General features: G+C 45.5%; 1 protein-coding gene across 1 annotated transcript in view; it reads left to right on the forward strand.

Moving 5' to 3' along the window:
* Window positions 1-21,975, forward strand: part of LOC120065971 (FYVE, RhoGEF and PH domain-containing protein 6-like) — a 66,575-nt gene that overhangs the window by 36,411 nt on the left and 8,189 nt on the right. Inside the window, exons 6-12 of the mRNA XM_039017010.1 lie at window positions 14,667-14,818; window positions 15,282-15,438; window positions 15,622-15,709; window positions 18,164-18,214; window positions 18,443-18,501; window positions 18,613-18,684; window positions 19,934-20,002. Of these exons, the coding sequence (XP_038872938.1) occupies window positions 14,667-14,818; window positions 15,282-15,438; window positions 15,622-15,709; window positions 18,164-18,214; window positions 18,443-18,501; window positions 18,613-18,684; window positions 19,934-20,002 (648 nt within the window). The remainder of the gene's footprint in view (window positions 1-14,666; window positions 14,819-15,281; window positions 15,439-15,621; window positions 15,710-18,163; window positions 18,215-18,442; window positions 18,502-18,612; window positions 18,685-19,933; window positions 20,003-21,975) is intronic.

Genomic DNA, 21,975 nt, shown 5'->3' on the forward strand with positions numbered 1-21,975 from the left:
AAGGCCAAAACCTAGGAAAGAAACATAGAGGAGGAACCAGGCTATGAGGGGTGGGCCAGTCCTCCTTCTGGTGTGCCGGGGGAGATTATAAACAGAACATGGCCAAGATGTTCAAAGGTTCATAAATGACAGCATGGTCAAATAATATAATCACAGAAGTTATCGAGGGTTGTTGTAGCAAGTCAGCACCCTCAGCAGTAAATGCAGTTGGCTTTTCAAGACGATCATTAAGAGTAATCTCTACCGCTCCCTGCTGGTCTATAGAAGAGTTGCACAAACAGCAGGTTGGGAAGGTAGCACGTTCACATGACATCATGACATTTACAGGTGGTAGGTGCACCTAATATTAGACTTTAGTGCCTCTCTCCAGCAGACTGTCTATCTCCAGCCAGCTAGCAGCTTGGTGAGGTTTTTCTCCAGTGTCTCCTGATGACTTGGACACAGAAAGGACCTTACCTGCCCAGCTCTGACATGACCGACCTTTGTTCAGTGTGTGAGTACGGCAGTGAGGGACTGCAGCAGAAGTCTTTTGCTTTTAGCAGAGTGATGTCTCTCTTTAACGTGACGAATGATGTCACAGGTCCCGAGTTCAATTTCCTGGAACACAAAGAAGTCAGCTTTACCATAACGTGTTAGGAATTTAAACATAGAGTCACTCAGGGATTCTTGAAATTGGGGACAATCCTTGTCTGGCAGGGAAATGTCATGAAAAAAAAAAAGCATTTGTTTATCATTTGAACTTAACAAATTACAGTTAAAGGGAAATAATAAAATATATATTTATATTTGTTTATTAATTTCCATGTGGCTCTCTGACAGAAAATGCTCTGTCCGGTGCAAAAGATTACAATTAAAAACTTCCCCAGAAAGTGTCACAGTTTTTGAGAATATATTTACTTGCAAATATGTTCTAAAAACTGTGATCCCCCCAGAAATGGTCAACTAAAATCCTTAAATGAATCGGAATGAGCAAGGGCCAAGACTATAACATAAGGACCCCTTATTAATGTCCTAAACATGTTAGTTCAACACGACCCATTTCATGGTCTGTAAAGTTCTCTACTTTTGATTGATTTAAACAAACAATATTGAAATCACCATGGTTCACTACCATAACCTGTCAAATCCATCTCCCTGAGATATTAAGATTAGATATAGATGTTGGTTTAAATGAGTTCATTTTAAATTAGAGGTTTTAGAAGTCATAAAGCAAATGAGGAAAAAACTAAATTGTATTCCACTTGAATGAAGAAAGAAAATAAGCAATTTGTAACTTTGTCAGATTTTTGTCTAATGTAAACTTGGTCAGATTTTTGTTCTAATGTCAACTCTGCCAGAGTGCTGAAAGATCTGACAGAATGGTTATATTTGGTTGACATCGTTTGAAATGAATAATTTTTCTTTCCATATTTTACAAATGTTTGTTTTGAAACTTTTACTTTTTAAAAGATCAAGAACAGTCCGTTTTGAGTATCTGTTGTCAATGCCTTCTCTGAATGATAAGGATCGTAGAGCGTTTTTTTTTGCGGGGGGTAAAGATTCAGAAAAAATATGTTTGTCATTGTCCCTTGAATTATGCTTAAAACTATTGAAGTACTTGCTGTGCTAGACGTAAGATATACTGTTTATAAATCTGATTTTTATGTTCTGAACTAGAAAAACATGCCAAAATGCTAATGGAAATTAGCCCTGAGCATTCTCAGTGGTTAAATAAACCAAAATAAAAAGACTTTTGGAGCTTTGCATGACATATTTTGAATACTCTATGTTAGAATGAAACAATCAAGGCCTTTAAACACTTGTTGAACCAAAAAAAAACATAACATTAAATGATTATGGTGTCTGACAGAGTGAATAAATCAATTGCATTTAAAATGTTGTTAATATTAAGAAAAAACTATTCTGGGGATACAAATTGGGATTGGCCCGTCTTTCAAGGAATCCCTGCACTATTGTCAGTAGGGTAAGAATGAGGGGTAGTGTAGTTGATTAAACCAGTGTCACAAGCACAAATGGGTAAGTGGTATGGAACAGGAGGTCAATCACAACGTTAAGTAATGAGACTAGAGGAAACAGGGGTAATACTTGTAACCACAGAGTATAGGTTTATGTACGTACCGTCACTGGTTTGGGACTGTTCCCTTCTCTAACCGGGGCAGGTGTCCATGAAGAGATGTCTCTTCGTCATCAGGGATTTTCCCTTCTTAACAGGGCAGGGTTCCCATGAGAGATGTCTCCTCGTCCATAAGGGACTTTTCCCTTCTCTAACAGGGCAGGTTTCCATGAGAGATGTCTCCTCGTCCATCAGGGACTTTTCCCTTCTCTAACAGGGCAGTTGTTCCATGAAGGAGATGTCTCCTCGTCCATCAGAGGGGACTTTTCCCTTCTCTAACAGGGCAGGTGTTCCATGAGAGAGTCTCTTCGTCCTATCAGGGACTTTCCCTTCTCTAACAGGGAGAAGTGTTCCATGAGAGATGCTCTTCGTCCATCAGGAACTCTTCTGAGCCCACTGCGTGGCCAGGTGGGGTCACCAACTGCTGGGACTCTTCACCTGGGCACGCCAACACAGGACGAGAGGGTACTGTTCCAGTTCAACTCAATGAAACGGCCCCAACTGAAATTTTACTCCTGAGGATGCTGCCACCTCGACAACTACGTGATTATTATTATTGACCATGCTGGTCATTTATGAACATCTTGGCCATGTTCGTTATAATATCCACCCGGCACAGCAGAAGAGGACTGGCCAAACCTCATAGCCTGGTTCTCTCTAGGTTTCTTCCTAGGTTTGGCCTTCTAGGGAGTTTTCCTAGCCACGTGCTTATACACCTGGCATTGCTTGCTATTTGGGGTTTTAGGCTGGGTTTCTGTTACAGCACTTTGAGGATAGCAGCTGATGTTACGAAGGGCTATATAAATACAAAAAAATATATAATAATAATATAAGTCATTTTCTCAGACAAGTCGTGTGGAATATGATCACAAAGAAGCAGCACCATAGTCCCTGGAGCTCAGGTTAACGGGTTTTAGCAAGTGCCTTGCTGAAGGGCACAATGGCAGTAGGTAAGTACACGTCAGTAGCTTTACCTGAACTTAGTCTGAGGCAGGCTCTGTGCCCTGTCTGTAGTACCCTTAGTTTTGAGATCTGCTTGTGGAGGTCCTCACTGAGCAAGCGGTAGCGTTTTTTGAAGATGTAGTCAGCGACAGCAGCTTCCCTCTGAGTGTTACATCTGTTGAATGAATAAACAGAAACTTTATAGGACGACGGAGACTGTTGATATATTGTTATTGTTGTTCAAAGGAAATTAGCAAAAAAGTCAAAATATCTGAAGTATGACACCCAATAAAAATGACTGTACACTCAACAGCACAGCTTTATCTAATCCTCTGTTTCTCTCTGTTCTGACCGCCATTTTCTGTCTCAAGTATTTTATTCAGCCTATTTGAACCAGCCTGAATGCTGAGCTCACCATTGTTTCCTTTCTGTTTAACAGGGTTCATCCTATCTAGGCAAGCCATGATGTCAGTCAGTCATTCATATGGTAACCTGGTCTCAGGTTTACAACAGAAGAACTGACTAGCCTGTTCTTCATTAGTTAGTCTACAGCAACGGCTGTTCCTGTAACGCAAACGTCAGAGAAGAAGAGAAGTCTATAAGCCTATATACCTAAAGTCTCAAACGTAAGAGGAGAAGAGAAAGCTATAAGCCTATATACCTAACGTCTCAAACGGTAAGAGAAGAAGAGAAAGTTATTAAGCCTATAACCTAAGTCTCAAACGGTAAGAGAAGAGAAAGAGAAAGTCTATAAGCCTATATACCTAACGTCTCAACGGGTAAGAGAAGAAGAGAAAGTCTATAAGCCTATATACCTAAACGTCTCAAACGGTAAGAGAAGAATGTGAGACAGTCTATAAGCCTATATACCTAACGTCCAACCCCCCCCCTCCCCCCCCCCCCTCCGGTAAGAGAAGAAACGAGAAAGTCTATAAGGTCTAATATACCTAACGTCTCAAACGGTAAGAAGAAGAAGAGAAAGTTAAGTGAAGCCATATACCTAACGTCTCAACCGGTTTAAGAGAAGAAGAGAAGTCTATAAGCCTATATACCTAACGTTCCCTCAAACGGTAAGAGGAAGAAAGAGAAGTCTATAGCTATATACCTAACGTCTCAAACGGTAAGAGAAGAAAGAGAAAGTCTATAAGCCTATATACCTAACGTCTCAAACGGTAAGAGAAGAAAGAGAAAAGTCTATAAGCCTCTATACCTAACGTTCTCAAACGGTAAGGAAGAAGAGAAAGTCTATAAGCCTATATACCTAACGTCTCAAACGGTAAGAGAAGACGAGAAAGCTATAAGCCTATATACCTAACGTCTCATACGGCAGTGTTTCCACGCCAAGATAACTATGTGCACTTTGATTTATAATTCTGGTAAGTAGAGCATCAAAGAGTCTTTATTAAAGACAGTTTAAGTTATTAGCATATTGAAGATAGACAGACAGAGTGAAAACTATCTTACCTTCACGCCCAAGCAGTTGGCTCATTTTCCGTAAGTAGACCTTACTGCAGTCAAATGACCTAGAGGCACGGGTGAATGTTATTAATATTTTGTCTTAATTCATAATAATAAGATTATTTTAAAAAACATGACAAAAATTGGTGTTTCTATGTCAAACAGTTTTGTTATATTTCAGTCTTCTGTGATGTATATAAAGTGTAATATTGAATGAAAACTCAAATGTAATACATTCTACTCTATCTATGACATTGGTACAGGTGTTTGTTTTTTTAAGCCCTAAACCGTGTGTGTGAGGTATACACTGTTTCAAAGTAGATTTGTTTGACTACCAAGAAACACTCTGTGTGACCCTGATTTAGCCCACTGCAGTAATAGGATAACTGAAGTTATTGTTAAAAGGTAACTTCCTTCACAGTAAGACCAAGCTGCGTTTCATAATGATGTCAAAGCTCTTGGATTAGTGTTGTCGTTGCTGCCATCTACAGTAATATGTGGGATATCAGGTGAATAAGATCAGGGCTACGTGCTGATCCTTCACACAGAAGTGTGCACTCAGTCAGAAGTGTGCACTCATCACTCCCTGCTTATGGATTTTACACAGGCATCTGATTGGTGCAAGCAAGGTTGTTAAAAAAACCTTAGGGAGATTCCATCATATTACTTCACCAGTCCATTCATTTAAATCCGTGAGGGGGAGCGTATTAGTAAGAGTAAACAATGCGGCAGAAGGGTTTTTAGTGAATCGACCACAGCCAAGCCCAGTCGTGCTGAGAGGAAGACAGCTTGTCGTGGCTGAGAGAGAGAGAGAGGACAGCTGTTGGAACCAAATGGTCGTGGCTAAGAGAGAGACAGCTGTTGACCAACTGGTGTGGCTGAGAGAGAGAGGGACAGCTGTTGCACCACTGTTGTGGTTAAGAGAGAGACAGCTGTTAGACCAAACTGGTCGTGGCTGGAGAGAGGAGGAGAGGACAGCTGTGACCAACTGGTCTAGTAGTCGTGGCTGAGAGGAGAGACAGCTGTGACCAACTGGTTGTGTTAAGAGAAGAGACAGCTGTGACCAACGGTCGTGGTGAGAGAGGAGAGAGAGACGCCTGTTGACCAAACTTGGTGTGCCGAGAGAGAGACAAGCTGTTGGACCAAATGGTCGTCGGCTGAGAGAAGAGACAGTGTTGACCAATGGTGCGTGGCTGAGACGAGAAGAGGACAGCTGTTGACAATGGACGTGGCTGAGAGAGAGAGACAGCTGTTGATCAACTGGTTTTGGGCTGAGAGAGAGACAGCTTTTGACCAACTGGTCGTGGCTGAGAGAAAGAGAGAGAGAGCCAGCTGTTGACCAACTGGGCTGTGCGCTGAGAGAAAAGAGAGAGAGAGAGAACAAGCTGTGACCAAACTGGTCGTGGCTGAGGAGAGAGAGACCAGTGTTGACCAATTGGTTGGGGTAAGAGAGAGACAGCTGTTGGACCAACTGGTCGTGGCTGAGAGGAGGAGAGAAAGACAGCTGTTGAACCAACTGGTTGTGGCTAGAGGAGAGAGACAGCTGTTGACCAAATGGTCGTGGCTTGAGAGAGAGAGAGACGTCCTCTATCTTTTTCTACCCCTATATGGCCTGTTGCTGTCTGCTCTCTCCTCTTCCTTCCTGCTCTATTTTGTGTTAGTTCTTCTCCCCTACTCTTACATACTTTTTCTTTTATCTTTGCTAGTTCTCCTATCCTATATCTGTTACTGTTTGCCTGTTTCGTTCTTGCAATGCCCGGTCTCCTACCTTCATGCGCTTCTCCTCCTTTTTCTACTTGGTTTTGTCTTCTACTCTACTCTAGCCTGTTTGTTATCAACCTTCCTTCTGTACTCCTTCCACTCTTCTGTCTTCTACTACTCCTGTGTGCTATTCTTTTCCTCTACTGTTTTTCTTCTCTTTCTTGTTTTCCTTGTCCACCTGTGTTTTATCTCTCTGGCATGCCTTTTCTTGTCTTCTGTTGCTCTGCCCTTGCCTGCGGGACTACTCCTGCCTCGCCCATCTTCCTCTTGTTCTTCTGTTGACCAATTGGACGTGGCTGAGAGAGGAGAGACAGCTGTTGACCAACGGTTGTGGACTGAGAGAGAGAGACAGCTGTTGACAACTGGTCGTGGCTGAGAGAGAGGAGACAGCTGGTTGACCAACTGTTGTGGTTAAGAGAGAGACAAAACAACTGTGACCAACCGGTCGTGGCTGACGAGAGCGAGAGAGAGGACAGCTGTTTGTGGTGTGTACAACTGGTCGTGGCTGGAGAGAGAGAAAGCTGTGACAAAATGGTGTGGCTGAAGAGAGAGACAGCTGTTGACCAACTGTCGTGGCTGAGATGGAGAGACAGCTGTTGACAACTCCCGGGTGTGGCTGAGAGAGAGACAGCTGTTGGACCAAACTGGGTCTTGGCTGAGAGAGAAGAGACAGCGGGTTGACCAATTGGACGTGGCTGACGAGAGAGAGGACAGCTTGTGACAACTGGCCCTCCGGTTGGGCTGATGAGAGAGCGACAGCTGTTGACCAATGGTCGTGGCTGAGAGAAAGAGAGAGAGAACAGGCTGTTGACCAAATGGCGTGCTACGAGAGAAAGAGAGAGAGATAGGAGAAGCTGTTGACCACTGGTCGTGGTGAGAGGAGAGACGCCAGCCTGTGACCCAATGGTTGTGGTTAAGGGTAGGAGAGCAGCTGTTGAACAATGGTCGTGGCTGAGAGAGAGAGAGAGACAGCTGTTGGACCAACGGTGTGGCTGAGGAGAGAGACAGCTGTTGACCAACTGGTCCATGGCTGAGAGATGAGAGAGGAGAGACAGTGTTGACCCAACTGGTTGTGGCTGTGAGAGAGAGACAGCTGTTGACCAACTGGTCGTGCTGAGAGAGAGACAGCGTCGACCAGGTTCGTGGCTGAGGGAAGATGAGAGACAGCTGTGACCAACTGGCGTTGGCTGAGAGAGACAAGCTGTTGACCAATGGAAGTGGCTGTGAGAGAGAGGAGACGTCGACAATTGATGTGGCTGAGAGAGAGAGACAGCTGTTGACAAAATTCTGGTGTGGCTGAGAGAGAGAGGACAGCTGTTGACCAACTGGTGTGGCTGAGGAAAGAGAGAGAGAGGACAGCTGTTGACCCAACTGGTCGTTGGCTGAGAGAGAGAGACGAGAGAGAAGACAGAGAGAGATGAGAGAGAGAGGAGTAGAGAGAGCGAGAGAGAAAGCTGTTGACCAACTGTCGTGGCTGAGAGAGAGACAGCTGTTGACCAACTGGCGTGGTGAGAGAGAGAAAGCTGTAGACCAACTTTGTTCGTGGCTGAGAGAGAGACAGCTGTAGACCCAACTTGTCTTGGCTGAGAGAGACACAGCGTATAGACCAATGGTCATGGCTGAGAGAGAGAGAGCGGATGACCAACTGGTCGTGGCCTGAGATGAGGGAGACAGCTGTTGACCAACTGGTCGTGGCTGACGAGAGAGACAGCTATGCTGATCAACTGGTCGTGGCCTGAGAGAGAGACAGCTGTTAGACCAAACTGGTCGTGGCTGAGAGAGAGACAGCTGGTGGACCAACTGGTCGTGGCATTGAGAGAGAGACAGCTGTTGAGCCAAACGGTGTGGCTGAGAGAGACACAGCTGTTGACCAACGGTCGGGCATAGAGAGAGAGAGAGACAGCTGTTGACCAACTGGCCGTGGCTGAGAGAGAGAGAGAGACGGCTCGTTGACCAACTGGTCGTGGCTGAGAGAGAGACAGCTGTTGACCAAGTGTGGTCGTGGCTGAAGAGAGAGCAGCTGTTGACCACAACTAGGTCGTGGCTGAGAAAGAGGACAGTGTAGGACAAACTGTTCATGGCTGACGAGAGAGGACAGCTGTTGAACAACTGGTCGTGGCTTGAGGAGAGAGACAGCTGGTGACCAAACTGGTGTGCTGAGAGAGGAGACAGCTGTTGACCAACTGGTCGTCGTGCTGAGAGAGAGACAGCTGGTTGACCACTGGTCGTGGCTGAGGAGAGAGACAGCTGTTGACAATGGTCGTGGTCTGAGAGAGGAGACAGCGGTTGACCAACTGGTCGTGGCTGATGAGAGAGGGACAGCGGTTGACCAACTGGTCGTGGCTGAGAGAGAGAGAGACAGTGTTGACAACTGGTCCGTGGCTGAGAGAAACAGCTGTTGACCAATGGACGTTGGCTGAGAGAGAGAGACAGCTGTTGACCAACTGGTTGTGGCTGAGAGAGAGAGGACAGCTGTTGACCAACTGGTCGTGGCTGAGAGAAAGAGAGAGAGAGACAGCTGGGACCAAGGGTCGTGGCCTGAGAGAGAGACAGCTGTGACCAACTGGTGTGCTGAGAGAGAGACAGCTGTTGGACCAATGGTCGTGGCTGAGAGAGAGGACAGCTGGTGGACCAACTGGTCGTGGCTGAGAGAGAACAGCTCGTGGACCAAAATGTCGTGGCTGAGAGAGAGAGGGACAGATGTGACCAACTGTCGGGCTGAGAGAGAGAGACAGCTGTTGACCAAACTGGTCGTGGCTGAGAGAGATAGACAGCTGTAGGACCAACTTGTCGTGGCTGAGAGAAGACAGCTGTAGACCAACTGTCTTGGCTGAGAGAGACACAGCTGTAGACCAATTGGTCAGTGGCGGGACTGAGAGAGAGAGAGCTGTTGACCAACTGGTCGTGGCTGAGAGAGAGACAGCTGTTGACCAATGTTGTGGCTGAGAGAGAGGACAGCCTGTTGACAAAAATGGTCGGGCTGGAGAGTAGACAGCTGTTTGACCAAATGGTCGTGGCGAGAGAGAACAGCTGGTTGACCAAAATATGGTAGTGCTGAGAGAGAGAGAGACAGCTGTTGACCAAATGGTCGTGGCCGTCTGAGAGAGAGACAGCTGTGACAACTGTCGTGGCTCTGACGAGAGAGAGAGACAGCTGTAGACCAACTTCCCCCTGTCGTGGCTGAGAGAGAGAGAGACAGTATGTTGACCCAATGGTCGTGGCTGAGAGAGAGAGAGGACAGCTGTTGACCAACTGGTTGTGCTGGAGAGAGAGACAGCTGTGACCAACTGGTCGTGGCTGAGAGAGAGACAGCTGTTGACCAACTGGTCGTGGCTGAGAGAGAACAGCTCGTTGACCAAAATGGTCGTGGCTGAGAGAGAGAGACAGCTGTTGACCAAATGGCGTGGCTGAGAGAGAGACAGCTCGTTGACAAACTGGTCGTGGCTGAGAGAGAGAGACAGCCTGTTGACAACTGGTCGTGGCTGAGTGAGAGACAGCTGTAGACCAATCTGGTCGTGGCTGAGAGAGAGAGAGAGAGACAGCTGTTGACCAACGGTCGTGGTGAGAGAGCGAGACAAGCTGTTGACCAACTGACCAGAAACATCCAATGGGGCGCATTGTGTCTCTGCTGCAGCCAGTGCATTGTGGGCAGCTGGGCAGGTCTTCCCGTAGACAGGTCAACCTCACGAGGCGGAACGCTCCAGCCTGATACTGAATATGAGACAAAGTCCAAGCTGAAAAGTGTGTGTGCTGTGTTGTTGTGTGTCAGCGACTAGTAATCTCAAGAGTGAATTATATGGATACATTGTACGTCCCGCATATGGAATGTATGTCATGTAAATGTATGTAAATCAAACCCAAATGTAATGGTCCTGTTTCTTATTCATGTAAATGTATGTAAATCAACCTGAGTATATGGCAGGGTCCTGTGTCTTATCATGTAAATGTGTGTAAATCAACCTGAGTATATGGCATGTCCTGTTCTTATTCATGTAAATGTGTGTAAATCAACCTGATGTGCATGCAGGTCCTGGCTATACATTATTTCATGGAAAATGTGTGTAAATCAAACCTGAGTGCATGGCATGGTCCTGTTCTTATTCATGTAAATGTGTGTAAATCACCTGAGTGGCATGGATGGTCCTGTTTTATCATGTAAATGTGTTTGTAAAATCAACCTGAGGCATGGAATGGTCTGTTCTTATCATCCTCCGTAGAGCAGCTCCAGCATGTCTCATTGGGCAGCAAGGTGGCTGGAGGGGAGAGGGAGGGGGGGTGAGGTCATGGTGCGGGGTGTCACACACACACCACAGGATCGTTCAATGTGGGGCGGGGCTGGACCAGATGAAGGCATCATACTCCTGATCTGTCAGATTGGCATGGTCCTGGAGCGACAGCGACACAGCCTGTGAGTCCGGCCTCTAACCCCAGGAGAGCGGGCCTGAGCTGGGCAGGACATGGGCTGTAGAGGGGGTAAGGGGTGGAAGGGACTGGAGGATGTGGTAATGGGGAGTTGGGCAGTGAGACGGAGCTCCGGGACTGCATCTCGGGATCCTAAGGACCTGAGGTGGAAAGAATAGAACGTGGGTTATCATCATAGGACAGGAAGGAAAGGGAGGAAGTAAGTCCTTGTTAGGGTCAGAAGAAGAAGAGACGCTCAAGCAGGAGTTGTCTCTGGCAGTGACAGAGGTATGGTCGGGTCTGTTCTTACTCCAGGTCTGATGTTGCTGTGGTACTCTGAAGGTCCCGACTGTTGTGAATGAAGGGACTCCTCTCTTCCCTACTTGCCCTGCTGCTTTGGAGAAAATGTCTGTTGGACCAAATCAATAATACTCTTCATGCCTCAACAGAATCATCATCATCATCGTGTGATCATCAAGAATTCAGTCTGAACATAATTCGTCCACAAACAATTGTTTATTAATATCGTCGCTGTCGATGAAGACCTGTGAGTCCCATTTATTTATTGTTTCACGTGTGAAAGCAGTAACTCCCCTCAATGTGCTATGAAAATGTCATAACTCTAGGACCACATTTATTTTTTCAAAATAGCTTCTGAAAGTTTCAGAATGTTGTTCGCTAATAAGGAATAATATGGCTGTTTTTTTTTTACAGTCTCCTGAAACGTCTTGTTTTGGAAATAAGAAGATTTTCATTGGCAGCGAAGATATCCAAAATCCTTTTCTATAACAACACACATCAGTCACTCCATGTTACCATGACAACTGTGGGTGGAGCCTGGAGTGAGGAAATCTGTAGTTGCAGAAAGAGGCAGGATGTCTGGTGTGCTGGCAAGTAGCGCAGTGCTTCCCCCTCTGGTAAACCCTGGGTACTGTCTGACAGCCCTGTGTGGGGTGGAGGGAGGGCATGGCTGCTGACTGGCCCGCTCTCTTCAGTCTGGGCCGCCATTGGACCATCAGGACATCCGCCTCTATATTGGGCACTTGATACTGATGGGCAAAGAAGATGGTCAGGACTTCATTGAAGCGAGACTTATAGTGGGGTTTGTGGTCCTCTGTAGCTCAGTTGGTAGAATCATAACGCTTGCAACGTAAGGTAGTGAAGTTTGATTCCTGGGGCCACGATCTGCGTAAAATGTATGCACACATGACCGTCACTTGGATAAAAATCTGCTAAAGGGTATATATTATTATATATGATAGGAGCTCCCGTGTGGTTGCAGCGGTTCGTAAGACACTGCAGCTCAGTGCTAGAGGTGTCACTACAGACCCTGGTTCGACTCCAGGGCGTATCACAACTGGTTGTGAATGGGAAGACCGTAGTGCGGCACACAATCGGGGCCGGGGTGGCTGTCATTGTAATAAAAATTTGATTCTTCTTCTTAACTGACTTGCCGAGTTAAATAAACAAAAAAAAAACAAAAAAGTGTATAAGGAGATGAAGTATATAAACTAAGAACCGGAAAGTAATCACAAAGCTTTGATGATGCTGTACTTTATATAAGATTTAGAAAAGCTCCAGTGGAAACTCTCCCCCTAGCCTGTTATTGTAAAAGAGAATAATTATGATCTATAATAAATACATTTAAATAAAACCTTTTGTACCGTGGCGACCCGGGGTAGAACTCTAGCAGTCGTCCAGGATATTACATATTCTTCTCTGGAGTCGTTTCAGCTCTCGTCCTGCCCGTCTCCTCCTCCTCTCCGGAAGGGACAGGGTCTTTCAGACTTCTCCACCTCCCGGGTCAGAACCTCACTGGAACGCACTGAAACTGGTATAATCAAAAATCTTATGGTATGAATGTTGGTCAAAGAGAGACTAGTACGACATTGGAAAACACCACTCAATGAGATGAAATCATAACTGACGTCACTCTAGAGGTCGTTATTGTAAATATGGTTCTCAAGGAGCTTCTTAGTTAAATAAATGTGATAGATCCTCTTTAAATGTCTTACCCTCTTGCTGTCTCTGGGCTGGTCCTGGTGTTCTGGCTGTTCTTACTCAGGAGAGCTCCTGGGCTGCAGAGAGGTGAACGCCCCCTCAGTCTGAGACAGGCATGGAAGACAGCAGTGACTAATACAAATCCATCAGATTCACCAGTCACCAACCGTCACCAATCAGATTCACCAGTCACCAACCGCTTCACCAATCAGATTCACCACGCACCAACCGGTCCACCAATCCGCTTCACCAGGTCACCAAAACAGTTCACCAATCCGATTCACTCACCAACCGCACCAAATCAGATTACCAGTACACCAAACGGTCAACAATCGGATTCCACAGCACCAACCGTTCACAAGCAGATCCCACCAGTCACCAACTGTCCACCAATCAGATTCACCAGTCCCCCAAACGTTCACAAAAGATTAACCAGGCACAAACCGTGCACCAGTCAGATTCACCAAGTCATCAACCGTTTTCACAATCAGTTCACCATTAACCAACCGTTCACCAATCAGATTCACCAGTCACAAACCGTTCACCAATCAGATTCACAGTCACAACCGTTCACCAATCAGGATTCACCAGTCACCCAACCGTTCACCAATCAGATTCACCGTCACCAATCCGTTCACCGTAAGATTACAGTAACCAAACCGTTCACCCATCAGATTCACCAGTCACAAACCGTGGCACCAATCAGATTCACCAGTCACCAACCTTTTACCAATCGATTCACAGTAACCAAACGTTCACCAGTCAGATTCACCGTCATCAACGTTTCACAGTCAGGAAAGATTCACCAGTCCCAAACCGTTTCACCAATCAGTTTCACTAGTCACCAACCCCCCATTCACCAATCAGATTCACCAGTAGCAACTGTTTACCAATAGATTTGGCATAACCAGCCATCATCAAAACACATAAGCCTGAAATAGCTATAATATATCATCATCATCATCATCACAGTGTTTTCTACGGCTTCTTTAGTGGTGGTTGAGGTTGGCAGGGGGGACAGTGGGAGCTGGACACTTCATCCGACTATAAAGCTGAGGGTGGTAAAGGTAGCCGCTCAAAATACGATACTGAGAGCTGATCAGACACCTGGGAAAAAATAAGAAGATAACGAAAGGTAGGGAATGCCACTTCGCTTACAAGATATCGTAAGCTTAACTAAACCCGATTTTAATCCTAACGAAACCCCTATCAGTAATGCCGAAGAAACCATATTTAAGCCTGATCGTAATCCGAACGAAAACCGAGAGGAAAGCGAGCGAAAGCCTAGCTGAAAGCCGAAGAAACCCGGCAGCGGAAGCCGAACTAAACCCGAGGTGAAGCCGAGCGGAAGCCGAACGAAACCCGGAGCTGAAGCCGAACGAAACTCCGAGCCGAAGCCGAACGAAAACGTAGCCCCCCCCCCCCCCCCCCCCCCCCCCCCCCCCCCCCCCCCCCCCCCCAGTACTTGAACCTTGACCCCCCCATCTAAGCTGAGCAGTGTATTATGACTGTGAGCAGCAGATGTAAACTACATGAGCTCCCTGCCACAGGCCTGGGCCCCTTACAGCCAATCTGGTGCGGAATGTGTTGTAATCTGTAGTAAGCAGCTTCACTGCCGCCCTAGCTGTGCCTCATCATCCCCTCCCCTCCTGCTACCCTCTACTCTTTAAGGACTGGGGGTGTGCGGGGGGGGGGGGGGGGGGGGGGTTCCTGGTAACAGGGCTTTAATGGAAGACTGCTTGGTATAGAGGTCAGAGGTCGAGGATGACTCGTCCTTCAGATCTAAAGTGCACTGAAATGTTCAAAATGTAGAATGTTTGATGTGGTTGTAGCCTAACACTTTTCTGTGTTCTCTAAAAAGAATAGCCACAATATACAGACTCATTCTGTCTGTGTCTGTGTGTGTGTCTGTGTCTGTGTGTCTGTGTGTGTGTGTCTCTGGTGTGTGTGCCTGTCTGTCTTTACGTCTGACCCGTCCATCCCCCTACAGGACTTCCGTGACGCGGTGGCGAAGGCTTCTCGTCCGAGTGGGAAGCCTATTATAGAGGAGGCTATTCTGAACCAGATCCTGTACTATCTGCCCCAGCTCTACGAACTGAACCAGGACCTGCTCAGAGAGCTGGAGGAGAGGGTCGCCCAGTGGTACTGTACTAGTTTAGAACAATAGAATTGTCACAGTACCGTGCCAACCTGAACCGATCTGTGCTGGAACGGACGTTATGTTTTCGTATTGTCCTTTCCAGCAAGGTTCCAGTATCTGTAGTGGATGCATTACCAGGTCACCTCAGTACAGCACTATTGACTCAGTAGTGTGAAAAGGGTGTAATTCAAATTTAATAGAGTGAATCAATCTCTATGACCAGAGCCACCACTAACTGATCTCCATCAACATCCTTTTAATTAATCGTGACGAAGGAATTACACCTACATAAATCACTATCTATCAGTCCTGAGGTAAACCACACATCAAAATCTAATCACGCGGTAAATCTAATCTTGACTGGCTAAATGTTGCATCTTTCACCAATACTGTGATAGCTCAAACTGAAATAAATCAGAGACTCCATCGCTCTCTCAATGTCTGAGCCTTTGTTTCATTGATCAGGGATGAACATGGTCGTCTAGCGGACGTCTTTGTGAAGAAAGGGCCTTATCTGAAGATGTATTCCACATACATCAGAGAGTTTGACAAGAATGTGGCCCTACTAGACGAGCATAGCAGGAAGAATCCAGCCTTCGCTGCTGTGGTGCGGGAATTTGAGGTAAACCGTCTCACTGGGTCAACCCGTTTTGGTGTGTTGTTGCTTGAAGTTGAAGGCGTTGTTTGTGATATGCTTTGTTTGTTTGTGTGTGTGTGTGTGTGTGTGTGTGTGACTTTCTGTCTGTGCATGTTTGTGTCTGCTAGTGTGTGTTGTAAATAATGTTTTTCCGACTCTGTTTCTCAGGCTGGTCCTCGCTGTGCCAGCCTGGCTCTGAGGCATTACCTGCTGAAACCTGTTCAGAGGATCCCTCAATATCAGATGCTGCTCACAGGTACACTGTTTATTATGGGCCGTGTTCCTGGACAATATCAGGATTAGACTACTAAAAAGTGCACAGAGAGATGTAACAAGATTGCTAAATCATTGCACATAATTACCGTAAACAACTCCTCCCACCTTTTTAAATCGGTAAGACGAGCAAATTCAGGCATAACATGCCAGCAACAAATGCAGCCACTACACATCTAAGTATAACTGACCAAATCATGAAAGACAATCATTGTAATTTTGAGTGTGGAAGAGGCTAATTCTTTTTTTGTTTATCAACAATGACAAGCCACCTGGGTCTGACAACTTGGATGGAAAATTACTGAGGATCATAGCGGACTATATTGCCTCTCCTATTTGCCATATCTTCAATTTAAGCCTACTAGAAAGTGTGTTCCCTCAGGCCTGGAGGGAAGCTAAAGTCATTCCGCTACCTAAGAATAGTAAAGCCCCCTTTACTGGCTCAATAGCTGACCAATCAGCCTGTTACCAACCCTTAGTAAACTTCTGGGAAAAATGGTGTTTGACCAGATACAATGCTATTTTACAGTAAACAAATTGACAACAGACTTTCAGCACGCTTATAGGGAAGGACATTCAACAAGCACAGCACCTACACAAATGACTGATGATTGGCTCAGAGAAATTGATGATAAAAAAGATTGTGGGAGCTGTTTTGTTAGACCCCAGTACGGCCTTTGACATTATCGATCGTAGTCTGCTGGTGGAAAAACGTACGTGTTATGGCGTTACACCCCCTGCTATATTGTGGATAAAGAGTTGCCTGTCTAACAGAACACAGACGGTGTTCTTTAATGGAAGCCTCTCCAACATAAAACAGGTAGAATCAGGAATTCCCCAGGGCAGCTGTCTAAACCCGTTACTATTTTTAATCTTTAATAATTACATGGGTAATTTGGGTAAAGACAGTGTGTCTATATATGTGGATGATTCAACACTATACATGTCAGCTACCACAGCGACTGAAATGACTGCAACACTTAACAAAGAGCTGTAGTTAGTTTCAGATTGGGTGGCTAGAAATAAGTTAGTCCTAAATATTTCTAAAACTAAAAAGCATTGTATTTCGGACAAATCATTCACTAAACCCTAAACCTCAACTAAATCTTGTAATGAATAATGTGGAAATTGAGCAAGTTGAGGTGACTTAACTGCTTAGAGTAACCCTGGATTGTAAACTGTCATGGTCAAAACATGTTGATGCAACAGTAGCTAAGATGGAGAGAAGTCTGTCCATAATAAAGTGTTGCTCTGCCTTAACAACACTACCAACAAGGCAGGTCCTACAGGCCATAGTTTCGTTGCACCTGAACTACTGTCCAGTCGTGTGGTCAGTTGCCACATAGAGGGACTTAGGAACATTTATAATTGGCTCAGAACAAGGCAGCAAGGCTGGCCCTTCAATGTAAACAGAAAGCTAACATTAGTAATATGCACGTAAGTCTCTCATGGCTCTCATGACTTCATCACTACTTGTTTTTGTAAGAAGTGTTGACATGCTGAATGCACAGAAATGTCTGTTTTTAAACTACTTGCATACAGCTTGGACACTTATGCATACCCCACAAGACATGCCACCAGAGGTCTCTTCACAGTCCCCATGTCCAGAACAGACTATGGGAGGCACACAGTACTACTCACTGCCATGACTACATGGAACTCTATTCCACATCAGGTAACTGATGCCATCAGTAGAATCAGATTTATAAAACAGATAAAAATACACGTTAGGGAACAACGGGGGACTGTGAAGAGACACACACAGGTACAGACACGCATACACATGATAAGACACACACAAACACGTACATATTGATTTTGTGTTGTAGATGTGTGGTAGTAGTGGAGTAGTGGCCTGAGGGAACACACTTAATATGCTGTGAAAAGTGTTATGAAATCGAATGTCATGTAATATTTGAAATTGTATATAACTGCCTTAATGGTGCTGGACCCCAGGAAGAGTAGCTGCTGGGATCCTTAATAAATACAAATTATTTGAGGGAACAATGTGAAGTAAGCTAAATGGTGTCACATCGCCATCTACTGGTCAAAGACGTTCAAAACATGTCGAGAATTTTCCAGCTACTCCTCAAGCCACTCATACTCAGATTTTGAAGCTTGGTCCAAATCTGATTTGATGACATAACGAGCTTTAACATGTCAGAGGGCTTAGCATCGCACGAGACTAATGTGAAAAAATGTCTTTCACCACATCACTCTTGTATAATTCCATTTCACAAGCACCTTTTTGGTTGTTGTAGGTCAGAATTTTCACGGTCCAATTACATTACAAGAATTTCCTATACAATTCAAGGCACTTGTCCTGTGTAGTAACAAAGGCACCTGAATTGACCTATTGACCTGCTACACGGTTCCTAGTGTAGTATCATTGGATAGAATATGTTTTTATGTTCTCTAAAATGGTGTGTGATTTCAGACTACCTGAAGAACCTGTCTCCAGACTCGGCAGATTACAAAGACACACAAGGTAAAGCAAAACACTCGGTATCATGGTCAAGGATGTCCTCTGCATAAAATCATTCTAAGACTTATTCCCCTCAACAGCACAGGGGGGTCTCAACATTTATTGTAGAGAGCACGACAAACGTAGTAGCTGTAATAGACAGAAGTGAACCAGAAAGTCTGGGGTATTAAATGTGTTATATTAGTAATAATAATAGTAGCCTAATCCCTGTATCTCCATATCCACCCACAGCTGCTCTGGGCATCGTGAAGGAGGTGGCCAACCATGCCAATGACATCATGAAACAGGGGGTGAGATAGAAGAACATGGTTTTACTCGTCTTTTTAATTCACTGCCTTTATGACTATAGCTGTGGTGGAATATTCACTCTCTTTTGTTGTTGTTGTCCTCTTTTCTCTCAGGATAACTTCCAGAAGCTGATTCAGGTTCAGTGCCGTCTGAACGGACACCGTGAGATCGTCCTGCCTGGGAGGGTGGGTATCTGCAGGGACCTCCCTGGCTCACTGATAGGAATTTGGGTTCTTCATTGATTATGGATTGGCTTCTAAAGAGTTATAGCACTGGTGTCTAATGTGTGTTGTGTTACTGAAAGAGTTAAATCACTGGTGTCTGATGTGTGTAACTGAAAGAGTTACATCACTGGTGTCTGATGTGTGGTGTGTAACTGAAAGAGTTAAATCACTGGTGTCTGATGTGTGGTGTGTACCTGAAAGAGTTAAATCACTGGTGTCTGATGTGTGGTGTGTACCTGAAAGAGTTAAATCACTGGTGTCTGATGTGTGGTGTGTAACTGAAAGAGTTAAATCACTGGTGTCTGATGTGTGGTGTGTACCTGAAAGAGTTAAATCACTGGTGTCTGATGTGTGGTGTGTTACTGAAAGAGTTAAATCCCTGGTGTCTGATGTGTGGTGTGTTCCAGGTGTTCCTGAAAGAGTTAAATCCCTGGTGTCTGATGTGTGGTGTGTTCCAGGTGTTCCTGAAAGAGGGTGTCTGATGTGTGGTGTGTTCCAGGTGTTCCTGAAAGAGTTAAATCCCTGGTGTCTGATGTGTGGTGTGTTCCAGGTGTTCCTGAAAGAGTTAAATCACTGGTGTCTGATGTGTGGTGTGTTACTGAAAGAGTTAAATCCCTGGTGTCTGATGTGTGGTGTGTAACTGAAAGAGTTAAATCACTGGTGTCTGATGTGTGGTGTGTACCTGAAAGAGTTAAATCCCTGGTGTCTGATGTGTGGTGTGTTCCAGGTGTTCCTGAAAGAGTTAAATCCCTGGTGTCTGATGTGTGGTGTGTTCCAGGTGTTCCTGAAAGAGGGTGTCTGATGTGTGGTGTGTTCCAGGTGTTCCTGAAAGAGTTAAATCCCTGGTGTCTGATGTGTGGTGTGTTCCAGGTGTTCCTGAAAGAGTTAAATCACTGGTGTCTGATGTGTGGTGTGTTACTGAAAGAGTTAAATCCCTGGTGTCTGATGTGTGGTGTGTTCCTGAAAGAGGGTGTCTGATGTGTGGTGTGTTCCAGGTGTTCCTGAAAGAGGGTGTCTGATGTGTGGTGTGTTCCAGGTGTTCCTGAAAGAGGGTGTCTGATGTGTGGTGTGTTCCAGGTGTTCCTGAAAGAGTTAAATCCCTGGTGTCTGATGTGTGGTGTGTTCCAGGTGTTCCTGAAAGAGGGTGTCTGATGTGTGGTGTATTCCAGGTGTTCCTGAAAGAGGGTGTCTGATGTGTGGTGTATTCCAGGTGTTCCTGAAAGAGGGTGTTCTGATGAAGCTCTCCAGGAAGGTCATGCAGCCCAGGATGTTCTTCCTGGTGAGTAGGAAACAAAATTAGCCTTACTTAATTTGACTCGTTCTGATAGTGCCTTCTGATTCGTCCCTACTGAACACTACCCAGCGGTGTGTCCTTCCTTTCTCCCACCACATGTATCGGAGCATGAGATTTGATTATAGCCGTGTGAAGTACGGGTGCTTGAAAACATTTTTTCCCCCTCACAAAAAGCCTGCTGTATGAGCGGACTAAAATAGTCGTCAGCAGTGTGGGAAGAAACGATTCTCTTCGCACCTCATAGGTCTGATAGCAACAGGCTCAGAGACCGTTTCTATCTACAAGCCATCAGACTACTGAACACTTGAACTGCACTGACCACCTGCTCTGACTCTCCACACCTTAGCACACATATACACACTACACTACACCACACACACACTGAGTATACCAAACATTAGGAACACCTCCCCTTTTGCCCTCAGAACAGCCTCAATTCTTCGGGGCATGGACTCTACAAGGTGTCTGAAAGCGTTCCATTGGGATGCTGGCCAATGTTGACTTCAATGCTTCCCTCAGTTGTGTCAAGTTGGCTGGATGTCCTTCGGGTGGTGGAACATTCTTGATACACACAGGAAACTGTTGTGTGAAAAAGCCAGCAGTTTTGCCGTTCTTATCTCAAACCGGTGCGCCTGGCATCTACTACCATACCCCATTCAAAGGCACTTCACTTTTATCTTGCCCGTTCCCTCTTTGAATGGCACACATACACAATCCATGTCTCAAGGCTTAAAAATCCTTCGTTAACTCGTTTCCTCCCCATCTACACTGATTTGAAGTTGGTTTTACAAGTGACATCAATAAGGGATCATAGCTTTCACCTGGATTCACCTGGTCAGTCTACAGTGCCATTGGAAAGTATTCAGACCCCTTGACTTTTTCCACATTTTGTTACATTACAGCCTTATTCTAAAATGGATTACATTGATTTTTTTCAGCAATCTACACACAATACCCCATAATGACAAAGCGAAAACAGGTTTTTAGAAATGTGTGCGAATTTATATTTGCAAATTTACATAAGTATTCAGACCCTTTGCTATGAGACTCGAAATTGAGCTCAGGTGCATCATGTTTCCATTGATCATCCTTGATGTTTCTACAACTTGATTGGAGTCCACCTGCGGTAATTTCAATTGATTGGACATGATTTGGAAAGGCACACACCTGTCTATATAACGTCCCACAGTTGACAGTGCATGTCAGAGCAAAAACCAAGCCATGAGGTCGAAGGAATTGTCCGTAGAGCTTAGAGACAGGATTGTGTCGAGGCACAGATCTGGGAAAGGGTACCAAAAAATGTCTGCAGCATTGAAGGTCCCCAAGAACATAGTGGCCTCCAACATTCTTAAATGGAAGAATTTTGGAACCACCAAGACACTTCCTAGAGCTGGCTGACTGGCCAAACTGAGCAATCGGGGGAGAAGGGCCTTGGTCAGGGAGGTGAGTGACCAAGGACCCGATGGTCACTCTGACAGAGCTCTAGAGTTCCTCTGTGGAGATGGGAGAACCTTCCAGAAGGACAGCCATCTCTGCAGCACTCCACCAATCAGGCCTTTAGGGTAGAGTGGCTAGACGGAAGGCTGTCTTCAGTAAAAGGCGCATGACAGCCCGCTTGGAGTTTGCCAAAAGGCACCTAAAGATTCTCTGGTCTGATGAAACCAAGGTTGAACTCTTTGACCTGAATGCCAAGTGTCACGTCTGGAGGAAACCTGGCACCATCCCTACGGTGAAGCATGGTGGTGGCAGCATCATGCTGTGGGGATGTTTTCAGCAGCAGGGACTGGTTGACTAGTCAGAATTGAGGCAAAGCTGAAAGGAGCCAAATACAGAGAGATCCTTGATGAAAGCCTGCTCCAGAGTGCTCAGGACCTCACACTGGGGCGACGGTTCGCTTTCCAACAGGACAACTACCTTAAGCACAAAGCCAAGACAATAGAGGAGTGGCTTCAGGACAA

Source organism: Salvelinus namaycush, chromosome 21, assembly GCF_016432855.1.
Source record: "Salvelinus namaycush isolate Seneca chromosome 21, SaNama_1.0, whole genome shotgun sequence".
Taxonomy (NCBI): Eukaryota; Metazoa; Chordata; class Actinopteri; order Salmoniformes; family Salmonidae; genus Salvelinus; species Salvelinus namaycush.